At 33.9% G+C, this 12,342-nt stretch overlaps 1 protein-coding gene across 1 annotated transcript in view; it reads left to right on the forward strand.

Annotated features, from left to right (window-relative positions):
* The window catches only part of MYCBP2 (MYC binding protein 2, E3 ubiquitin protein ligase), a 279,976-nt gene extending 267,695 nt beyond the window's left edge, over nucleotides 1–12,281 (forward strand). The window contains exons 73-80 of the mRNA XM_012637759.1: nucleotides 156–288; nucleotides 1,964–2,067; nucleotides 2,870–3,058; nucleotides 3,852–3,959; nucleotides 5,170–5,379; nucleotides 7,926–8,033; nucleotides 8,739–8,904; nucleotides 11,581–12,281. Of these exons, the coding sequence (XP_012493213.1) occupies nucleotides 156–288; nucleotides 1,964–2,067; nucleotides 2,870–3,058; nucleotides 3,852–3,959; nucleotides 5,170–5,379; nucleotides 7,926–8,033; nucleotides 8,739–8,904; nucleotides 11,581–11,696 (1,134 nt within the window). The 3' untranslated portion in view covers nucleotides 11,697–12,281. The remainder of the gene's footprint in view (nucleotides 1–155; nucleotides 289–1,963; nucleotides 2,068–2,869; nucleotides 3,059–3,851; nucleotides 3,960–5,169; nucleotides 5,380–7,925; nucleotides 8,034–8,738; nucleotides 8,905–11,580) is intronic.
* Nucleotides 12,282–12,342: the final 61 nt, after the last annotated feature.

The raw sequence follows: 12,342 nt of genomic DNA on the forward strand, positions 1-12,342 counted from the left end.
GATTAAAGAGGAGAAGATTGGAAATATCTGGAACTTTTTAGGATGCTTCATAAACGAAAGCCATTATTATTATTATTATTGAATAATTAAATTATATTTCCTCTTTCGGAGTAATAAGTAAGTATGTTTTTCTCTTTTCTTTAATGAAACAATAGGTATTCAAAGAAGAAGAAGAAGCTATAAAGGTTGATCTTCATGAAGGTTGTGGTAGAACCAAATTGTTCTGGTTGATGGCACTGGCAGATTCTAAAACAATGAAGGCAATGGTGGAATTCCGAGAACACACAGGTAAAAGAGGATTAAAGATTGAACCATGCCTTTAAAAAACTAAGACTGAACCATGCCTACTGATTATGACTAAACTAGGTTTTACTTCTTTTAATGTGAATAATTTTGGGTGATATTCTGATGTTTAATTATGACATCATTGATCACTGTCTATATTATTATATTTACTAGACATAGACAGTGTTTTGTGGTAGAAAAAGCATTAGACTAAAAGTCAGGAAACCTGGTGTGTCACTAACTACCTGTGCAACCTTGAACAAGTAAGTTAACCTTTCTAGAACCCACTCTCTTCATTTATAAAGTGAGACAGTTGTCCAGAGACACCCATGACTGATAGTTTTCAGAAGTATCAAATACATTTCCCATAAGTAAGCATAACAGCTAATGGAGGCTTCATAGATAAAACGTAGTTATTGATACTCTCTTCTAGTTCTGTTAACTGTAGCTCCACAGTAAGAATTGCTGCACATAATGATCACTAAGATCTCTTTTAACTGTAAGGTTGTATGACTTAATGATATTTTCAGAGGTTTTTGTAAACCTAGTGCTTCCCAAGGTTTTCTGAATGGTATATTTCTATTGATAGTAATAAAATAATTAACAAAAATGAATAGACATTATTTTGGACAAAAAGTAACTTATGTATGTTTAATGTACTTTCCTCTCTAAGACATAGTTTTCATTTTACTTTAAAATAAATCTTACATATTCCTAGCTTAAAGTTACATTGAATCATACAAATTCTCAATTTTCAGCACATTTGCAGCATGCTATTTGTCTGACAAAAACTTGATGTTGAAGTTAGGTGTAAACTTGCATCAGTTTAACTCTAAATAAATATGAATGACTTTTCATGCTATCAGAGCATGGCATTTTTTTCTCATAGCTGATTTTTTTCTCCTATAATCTGTCAGTGCCATATATTACATTAATAAATGTTCTAATGTTGAGCCATGCTTATATTCATGATATAAACTATTCCTTTTAAAAACATTTTTCTATAAATATTCCTCAATTCAATGTATTGATATTATATTCAGATTTTTATATCTGTGTTTAAAATGAGCTTGATCATTAATATTCAAATCTTCATGTTCTTTTTCTTATTGCTCTGTTCTTGTTGTGTGGATTCTTTTCCTGCTTTAAATGTTTCAAACATATCTAAATTCCTTTTCAAATTGCAGAGTTCCTTGGGTAGCAATTCTTCTGTTTTTCTAGTTTCCTACTCTGATGATAGGGTTTCTTCCATGCCTTATAATTTTGTTATTATGTAAAGATACTTAAATATTTCCCTATCTTCTATGTATTTTTATTTAATTTTGGTTATTATATTTTATCTGTTATTGTGCATTTCCAGTGAGGGGCTTGCCACATTTGCTCAGTCTGGTAACTTGATTGGAGATCTAGTCTGTTTCTTATATTGAAAAAGTAAAAATAAATCCGTCAAGAATTTATTTGGCTTCATATAGGTGTTAGTTTCTCATCCCTTTTTTTATGATTATTCGTTTTATAATTAGGGCAACTTATAACCCTTTAGCTATAAAACTATCAGGCTGATTTCCCAGTGATGGCAATTGATATAAACCTAGTTTGCTTTTTTATCTTAATTAGTTATATTAAAATATGTAGAAAACGTGTCCTTAAGGAAGATTTTTCTTTTTCTGCTTGAACCTAGGTAAACCCACCACAAGTAGCTCGGAAGCATGTCGTTTCTGTGGTTCCAGGAGTGGAACAGAGTTATCTGCAGTTGGCAGTGTTTGTTCCGATGCAGATTGCCAGGTGAGTATGTAGTTATACAGTCAGGCCGTCCCAGTGAGGAATAGCACATATTCCCATGTGACACCTTTACCTCATGTAAATAAGAATTATAGCTCAGCATCACTCCAGCTTTCTAAATAAGTGCGTTATGTATGCCAAGAGTTAAATGCTTTATTAAAGCTGGAGAATGGATCAAAAAAGGCTGTCAATCCCAAACCAGACTCTTGCCGCATGTTTCTCAACTACCATGATCATATGTATTTAATAAAGCAGTTAAAAATCTAAGGACTTCATTTCCTTTACCTCATAAATACTTTATTCACTTATTTGCCTAAAATAAATTTTAAGTATCTGAGAGTTCTTTAGTCCCAAACATATATACCCATATTCCGTGTTATCCAAATGTTTTTGGTTCCTCAATTAATTTAACAAGAATTTGGATATACTCAGAGAGTGAGAGGTATCTGGTGTTTTTTTCTTCCGTTTTGGTGAGGGGGAAGTGGTAATTGGAAAATTGTTTATGTCAGGAACTTTTTGCTTTATGGTTATGCATGATAACAAATATAAAATTATAATTTACTTTTTATCAGCATTTCCTTTACATGGAGTGAAATTTTTTAAAAATCACATTAAAAGAAAAACATATTTTGTTAGTATTCTAAATTATATTCAAACAAAGAATAGAAAATAACTTTGTTGTTACTCAGCCTTCATAGGTATATCCTGTGCAAAAATAATCTTGGGAAATTTATATAATAGGTAAAATTACCAGAGTGTGTGCCTTTTTAAATACTTGAGTACCATTATAATTCATCTTCAACAGGAATATGCTAAGATAGCCTGTAGTAAGACACATCCTTGTGGACACCCATGTGGAGGTGTTAAAAATGAAGAGCATTGTTTGCCCTGTCTACACGGCTGTGATAAAAGTGCCACCACACTGAAGCAGGATGCAGATGACATGTGCATGATATGTTTCACTGAAGCACTCTCTGCAGCACCAGCCATTCAGGTTTCCTCCGCTTTTAATACATTGAATGTACCTAGACTTGAACATGTAGAAATGTAAATATATTTGTCAAATAAAAAAATGATTGAAATCTTTTTTGATATCACTAGGCAAAAATGTTCTTTTAATATATGTATTGACCAGGTTAATGAGGAGCAAATTCTCCCTCTTTTTGTTCTGCTTCCCACTGCATATGCTCAGCTTTAATTTGTGATTTGCGTAAGCCTTTGTAATTAATAGAATGTATAAAATGTTCAGAAGGGGAGAAAATAATTAGATTATCCAGTAGCTATTCTCTTCTTAATTTCCAAAATCCAAAATGGTATTTTTATGGCATTATGTAATTGATCTATAATGATACATACTTTTCTATATATAATAGAAGCTACTGTGTGCTAAATAAGTTTTCTTTTAACTTTTACCTATTGTTAATGTGTATTTTCAGTTCTTGTGTTTCTAAGATAATGAATATTCTCAAAAAAAATCTTAAATCTTTAAGTCAGTAGTTTCCTCCTCTTTCCATGAGATACAAAATTGAATAATTTTACTTTTCTCCCTAACCTGGCTTACTTTATATAGATGGCATTAATATATAAATGGAAAAAATGGGAGAAGCTGAAGGCCTAGTTAATAATGTCCCATAAATAATGGAGAAGTTCTGAAATGTTATTGTACTAAATTTCTTGATATTTCTCTTATCTGCTTTAAATAACACCTTGTATTGAATTATCTCCCAGTTACTTATGTGTTTATCATTATTATATTTGCTTACAGTCTTCTCTTTTGTTTATTTAAGCTGGACTGTAGTCACGTGTTCCACTTACAGTGCTGTCGGCGAGTTTTAGAAAATAGATGGCTCGGCCCAAGGATAACATTTGGATTTATATCTTGTCCTATTTGCAAGGTATGGAAAGAGTCTGAAATCATCTACTTTCTGATTCTTCTCATCTTTATTTTCTTCTTTCAAAATAAATGTGTAAGCATCTCTTGATGTCCTTCCCAGTTTACTTTTTACACACCAGCTCTGAGCAGTTTCTGCCCTCTTCATCCATGTGGAACCTGAAAATATTACATTACCTCTCTTCTGTAATGCATTTCAAAACAGTAATTGTCAATTAAAAACTGGTTAAATTCTATTAAACATATTGCATGAGAAATTCACATAGGTGTGACAGTGCAACAAAGGGCATGCCTCACTACTTTCAGACTCCCTGAGAGCTCAGATCACATGACATGACAGTGGGCAACTACCAAAAAGAAGAAGGATCCTTTGGTGTTTGTAGGTAGTGATACCTGCCATTAAAGAGTGAAATCAGAACCTTCAGTGCCATTGGAACAGGTTCTTTTAGAACTCAGCTAAAATAAGCAGAAAATTCTTGGCATTTTGACAGATCTCCACAAAGGTAGTAAGCAAGTAGGAAGTTGTTTTGGCAAGCTAATAATGATTAACAAAAAGCCTTTAAGAACATGGCAAAGCCTTCCCTATTAATTCATCATTCTTTTTTGTTCTATTAAGCTTTCTCTATTTTCTTATCTTCATATTTGCAAACTAGTGTAAAGGATATAATATGGGAAAACTTAGCACAGTTATTGCCTAGTTAGACTGAGGAATAATCAAAAAGATTGTAGTATTTTGCTCTCCCCTCTCAAATGGTAACACAAAGATAGGTCACATTTAGGAATTTGGAAATAGATAAATGAAGGTGGTATAGAAAGTGCTACCTATTTACTTCCATCACCTAACATTCTACCCTACCCTCAAGGAATCGAAACATACACACACAGAGGGAGTGTCTCTTATTTGTGGCAGCAAGGAAACTTTATTTCCGGAACAGCTAAGGTTGCAGGAGATATATTTTAGACTCAGGAAATATAAAACTAATAAAATGGAATTTGTATGCTCTGCGCCCCATTTGCTTCCATTTTCCCTGCTTTTGGGAAAATATGAGTTTGTAAGGACTTTACAGGATTATTTTTAAATGGCATTTTATTTAAAATATGAGTACCATCTGGTTATCTCCTAGCACAGTGCTTGGCACTTGGGTACATACTAAGTGTTTGTGAAATTGATTAGTAAATGATTCTGTTAAAGGATTTTCATTTTTTAATTTCAGAACAAAATAAACCACATAGTATTAAAAGATCTGCTTGATCCAATAAAAGAACTCTATGAGGATGTCAGAAGAAAAGCCTTAATGAGATTGGAATATGAAGGTCTGCATAAGAGTGAAGCTATCACAACTCCTGGTGTGAGGTTTTATAATGACCCAGCTGGCTACGCAATGAATAGATACGCATATTATGTCTGCTACAAATGCAGAAAGGTATGCTATAAATTATATTAAGAATTTTTAATAACTAGAGCTTACCTATATGATTAAGAATTTGAATTGTGTAATGATATCTAATTATTCTTACATCTTAAGCCTAAAGTTAAAAATGAGACAGCTTGGTACAGTTTCAGGTTGAATTTGTTTACTTAATTTGTTTGGGGATTTTTTTTTTATTTTACCTTACAGACTTTTTAAAAAACATGTAGTATTTCTTTACACAAGCTACTTTTCCATCAGTAGTAACCTCCTGTTTGCCCAATCCAGTTGATTCTTTAATACATTTCTCTTACTTGATTCTGCTAACTATTTATTTCTTCCTTAAAATTCTTATTTCCTTGGCTTCCAGGACAACACTTTCTTTCGATGTCCCTTCTTTCTGGTCATTTGTCTTTAACTTCTTCATTGGTTCCTTTTTTTTTTTACCTACACCTTAAATAGTTGTTTTCCCAGAGCTTCCATCAATACCTCCTTGCCTTTGATGACCTCCTGTACATCTGTGCTTCCCCCTACCACCTATACTATTATGACCTACCAAATTTTTGAGATTTAGATACAGATACTCAGCTGCCTACCAGACATTTGGATTTCTACCTCATACTTCAAAGTTCACATGTCTGGTTTTAAATTCATCAATCTTGACTCTCCCAATCTCTAATCTTTATTTACAAGTCCTGTCAATTCTGTCTCCAAATCTCTCTTGTCCTTTTTTTCTATTACATCTTCAGCAACCCTGATCATTTTCTTTGGTAATTATAGTAGCCGCCTTCCTGAGCTCTTTGGTGGAGTCCCTAACCCCATTCCATCCCTTACACTTACACCGCTAGTAGCAGATTAATATTTCTGGATCTCAGATCTAATTGTGTCGTTCTTCTACTTAGAATCCTGTAGCCCAGGCTGCCTCTCCCGCCTCAGCTCCCAGTATGCCACCATTTGCTGTCCATGCTACAACATACTGCACAGCTTGTGTTTCCCCAGACTCAGCCACGTTTGCTCACTCAGTGGCACCTCCATGCCATTGCGCAGGCCATTGCTCTTCTCCGCCTCCTCCTATGCATTTTACTCTCACCAGCCAGCCCCACCCCATACACATATGCTGTCATGCAGAGCCAGGCCTGTCTTACCATACTTCAGGATTTAGCTCAAGTTTCCCCATCTCACCACCACCACCACACGATCTTGATAGCTTGTATATATCCATCTTAGCACTTTGTATTCTGCATTGTGATTACTGGCTTACTTGTCTGTCTGCCCCACTTGGTAAATTCCATGAGGACAAAGACTTTGATGTTTTATTTCTCTGTCTCTAGTACTTGGCACTTACTAGATACTAAGTTAAGTAAAAAATGAATAAATGAGTGAAAGAATGCCTAAACGAAAGATGTCTAGTCCCTTAATGTAACAGAAAGAAAATGTAGATTATGAACGGCAGGCTAAATAGATGTATGATAGCCAGAAAGGCAGACAAATATACATACACCCAATAGCGTACATTTGTGAAACTTGTTACAAACAATAAAATATCCTTCCTATATGTTTAATGTGCTACATCAATCAATGAATATTGTGCTGCCACAGGGGTGACAGTCGAATGGTTATGAAGCCAGGTAGAGGCTATAGAAAAGTGAAACAGTTGGAATAAGCAATAGGCCCCAGCACAAACTGAAATACTTCTAAAGTCAGATTTAGCTGGTGGACAACCATTTATAACCTCTGCGTCAGTGGATCCTATTGTTTGACCTGTTTTTCTAGTATAGATAATAGACTTCTATTCACTCAGCCTGTTTATTGCCAATTTGGACATAGCCTTTTGACTGTGGGACATGATGTGCATGCATATTGTCCCAATTTCTTGACCTCATTTATTTTGTGCCCAGAGCAAATACAGGTAAGTCATCCATCATGATAATTTCATTTTTTCAAGTGTCTGTATTGGATACTGTTGTATAGCTTTGTAAGTATGAACAGTATCCTGAATAGAATTACCAAATTTACCTTTCCTTTTTAAAAAAATGTGTGATCAGAAGATGCTTAAAATTGATTTTTTTTTCCCGTTAGCCTTGGAATTACAGTTCTGCACTAATAATTTATTTTAGGCACATTTTTTTGTTCTATAGTATTATAATTTGGGAATTACTAGCATATTTTTAAAGCAATAGAAAGGACTATGTTGCTTAATATTTCAAAATGAAAAAAATTACTCAGTAGACTTTACCCTGAAAAAACACAGTTTCTATTTACTATGTAATATTGTGTTCTTGGTATTAATTTGGGATATCATACGTTTTTTGTCTTTTTGTCATTTCGCTTTGTCACAGTACAAGGTAACTCCCTCCTGTAAGCTTGAATCCAATCCAGAATTGAAATAGCTTTATGTGTTGCCCTGACCCACTGTCCAGTAGGCAGTGCGAGCATGCACTTGGCATTTCAAGGGACTATCTCATAGACAGTAGTATTTTCTAAGACCTCTTGATCTTATTTTCATTGTGCCTACTCTGTATCTCCCATTCCAGAGTTTTCTCTCCATATTCTCTCCATAGGCGTATTTTGGTGGTGAAGCTCGCTGTGATGCTGAGGCTGGACAAGGGGATGATTATGATCCCAGAGAGCTCATTTGTGGTGCCTGTTCTGATGTGTCCAGGGCTCAGGTGGGCAGAATATTTTTGTTAGAAAGGACAGTTTAAAAATGTTAAAATTCTACTTTTAAATAATAATATAACCAATATGGTGGTAAAATTCAAGTTTTTTTCCCCAGTGTCTTCTGATATTTGTACAGCATTGTATAATTTTTCAAATTATTTCATATATATTATTTTTTTGGATGGTATTTTTATTTTGTAATTTTGTCTTCTATGAAATGATCACCATATTTAAAGAAGTAACAAATTTACTTATTTAGTTTTCTTAAACCTACAATGAAACTTTTAGGAAATCTTCCCAGTACAGCCATGAGATTGGGAGATAGATGAAATATTATTAATTTTCAATTTGACAGACCAGGAACCATTAAAGAAATTAAGTGATTTGCTTATTAAATCATATAGTTTATGATGGAGATGGGATTAGAACTTGGATCTTTGTCCAGACCTTTTTGGCAAAGCCACATATTTATTTGTTAACATATGTATATATGTTTAACATGTATATATCATTATGTATGGTATATTTTTAACATATGTATATATCAGTTTTTCAACCAATTTTGAAAGCTATGTATGCTTTCAAAATATGAATTAATGAGCTATATATATATATATACACACACACACATATACACACATTTATGACTATCTTAAGTATAATTGAAATAGTATTACTATAATCTTATATCTGTCTCTTTTCTTTTGCTATAGATGTGTCCTAAACATGGCACAGACTTTTTAGAATATAAATGTCGCTACTGCTGTTCAGTGGCTGTCTTTTTCTGTTTTGGAACAACACATTTTTGTAATGCTTGTCATGATGATTTTCAAAGAATGACTAGCATTCCTAAGGAAGAACTACCACACTGTCCTGCAGGTATGCTTTTAATATTTTGAAATTATGATCATGTTTTATATGGTATATGAGAACTCTTTGTTTCAAGTGATGGAAACCCAATTCAAACTAGCCTAAAGAAGCAGAGGGAATTCCTTGACCCTTGTATAAGCTTATGACTTTCCCAGTGAAGTAAAAAGTAAGCTCACCATTATGAGTGAAGAGTTAGAAGCTATAATGGAGCAGATCTCTTAGGGAATGAGAATGACATCTACTAAGGATTAGTAAAAAAGATTGTTGTTCAGCACTAAAGGGCCATGTGATTGAAGGATTTTGTGATTTTTTTTTTTTGAAGAAGCCTGGAACCAGTGCCATAAAATAAACAAGTGATTTGATCTAAAATGGCTGGGAATTGGCAGCACAGTGAGCTTCAGAAAGTCAAGGGTCTCTGTCAGGTCTCATTTATAATAAGAGCATTAATCCCACTCATGGGCTCCACCCCATGACCTAATCACCTTCCAAAGTCCCACCTCCTCACTCTATGACATTGGTGTTAACACGTCAACGTACAAGTTTTGGAGACACAAAAACATTCAGATCATAGCATCATCCCTCTGTCCATTTCTTTCTAAAATATTTGGCTACCTTCTTCTTGCCAAGATACTTAATCTTCACAGCACCCTGTGAGTTAGATATTGTTATGCCTATTTTAAAGATGAAGAATCTAAGAATCAGAAAAATTAAGTTAATTTTGCCTGTTTCCTTATCTTAAAAATGAGGATAATAGTTTCTTCCTCCTATGACCGTTAGAGCATTAAGTGGTTGATGTACTTGAACAGTGTGCCTCAGTAGTAAGCCCTCAAATGTTTGCAGGTGCTTTTTGTTTTGTTTTTAATTTTACTATTATTACTTCTCATCATCAGATTAGATTATGAACTCTTTGAAGGTAGAGGTCATGTATTGTTTACACCTTTACATCCCAAGTACCTAACAACACCATTCACACATTAGGCACTCAGTAAATATTTGTTGAGTACCTGAACTCCTTTTCCTTATTTTTCCCCTGAAAAACCCCAAGGACTGCAGTTTGCATGAGCTGCCACTGGTGGTGTTGTGTACCTGAACTAGAGCTGCCGTTGAGGGTCCCCTCCCTCCCCCGGTCCCCACCCATTGGTGGGGTGGGCACCAGTGTGATTTGGGTTGGGATGGGAGATAACAACCTACTTTATAATTTAAAACAGGAATAATTAACTCTCTGGCAAACCTCTGGTGTCATCCCATGTCGACCCATCCCAGGGTCTGTGCCTGCATTTGTTTGAGGCAGCACTAACTGTGGCTCTTGTGTCTGTTAGCTTAAACCAGCAGTTGACTTCTCTCTCTGAGATTGGCTATCTTAGGTCTGATACTTACCCTCATGCCTTGGTCTTAATCTTATATAGAACTTACTTTTTATTCCTCTAGGTCAGGCTTCAGTTTTTAGTTGTTCAGGAATAGCTAATATTTATTGGGTATTTATACTGTGCCAGACTAAGAGCTGAGATGTCATTCTCCATTGGTCTGGATAAGCTCATTCCGTCTAATCTCATAATATTTTCCTTTCAAACAAAATCAGAACTTACACATATTATTTTGAAAACTATTGTACAGTTCCTATTCCTCCTTCTACTCCTAAATAGGGACTCTGCATTCGAGTATAATCCTCACTTGTATTCCCAACAAAGTAAACCTCCTTGTTTATAAAGGAGCGAAAAATCCTTTTTAAATGTTATGAAACACATGACATGAAGCACATTAACAAGTTGCTTTTAAAAAATAAAACGGTACTGTTTTTTAGACATTTTATAAGCCTAGTTTATTTATTATCTATAAATTTATATCCTCCCCAGTGTTTCTTCCAGAAATTGTATATTATTTTACTGTTCATATTTTTAAGCTGATTAATTTTCATTTTCCTACTAATCTCCCTTCAGATACTTTTTAAAATAACACTAATAATTAATCTTCCCATTTTACCAATGTGTTCTTTATCATTAGTAAAGGTAAAAGGGAAACATGGCTTATACTTAAATTTTTTTTAATTTTTTATTTTTAATTATTAGGGGTACATAATATATATATATTTATACAGTACACGTGATGTTTTGATACATGCATACAATATGAATTAATCAAATAAGGATAATTGAGGTATCCATCACCTCAGGCATTTATCATTTCTTTCTGTTAGGAACCTTCCAATTCCACTCTTTTAGTTATTTTAAAGTATACCCTAATTTATTGTTGATTTAAATTTATTTTTACTTGTAGAAAAACATCCCATACAAAAATTTCCCTGTTTTCCCATTTAGCATAATCTTCTACTAGACTAAATTGAGGGATTTTATGACTATTTTTATTGCTCTTTGCTTTAAAATGACATATCTAATTCATTTATTAGTAGAAAAAGATCTGTAGCTCGTGTTGGTTCTTTCTAGGCAGGATGTTATGAGTAAGGGACTGTGTCACTTCCTCTGTTATATATGTATTTCTTACGTTCAATTTTTTATGGTGAACATTTTTTCTTTTCTCATTAGAAGAAATTTTTTTAGTTTTATATTTGTATAACCACAGTCATGTTATTTCTTTGAATAATTTATCAGTGATTTCTATTTCTATGAGGTTTGTATGTGTGTATTTTTTTTTAATTATATTCCTATGCCTCCTCCAAAATTTATACAGGTCCCAAAGGCAAACAGTTAGAAGGAACTGAATGTCCGCTCCATGTTGTTCATCCACCCACCGGCGAAGAGTTTGCTCTGGGGTGTGGAGTGTGCCGAAATGCTCACACTTTTTAGAACACTCAGATCCTTTGTCTACAGAAAGAAAAGTTGCCTTCATCCCCCAAGAGGATGCGGTGAAGTTTAAACTCTGCTCAGGATAAGTACGGGACCATTTTTACATCCATGAAAATGAACCATTCACAGTGCAAGAAGGATGCCAAATACCATGTACATAATTCTTGCTATGGAAAGTTTCCCCATTACTTTGGTTTCTCTTCTTTTGAACCAAGACATCAAACTTGTGAGGTGTTTGCATGTGGCCATTACCGTCATTGGCCTGTGAAACATTGGACATTTATAGATAATTGATATAAAAAAAAATCACCATGCCCATGGACTAAGAATGATGCTGGCTTTCAAGCAAAAAAGAAAAATAATCATTGTTTATTGTATACTGCCTTTTTGTAATCCTGTACAATTGCATCACAGGTGGGGATAAAAAGAGGAATATTCTGGTTTATTTCCTAGACTGTTATTTAAAAAAAAAAATTGTGTTAGGACAGCATATAAATGTAATAAGTATCACACTGTATATAAAGATATCAATGTTTGTCCTGTATAAGAATTACTAAATTACAAATGCAGTTTCATTTAAACTTCTAGGTTAAGTTTGAGCCTGAAATTTTAATGAAGTGCAATACTGAGTGTGCCTCATTATCTT

Source organism: Propithecus coquereli, unplaced genomic scaffold (genome assembly GCF_000956105.1).
Source record: "Propithecus coquereli isolate 6110/MARCELLA unplaced genomic scaffold, Pcoq_1.0 Scaffold123, whole genome shotgun sequence".
Classification (NCBI taxonomy): Eukaryota; Metazoa; Chordata; class Mammalia; order Primates; family Indriidae; genus Propithecus; species Propithecus coquereli.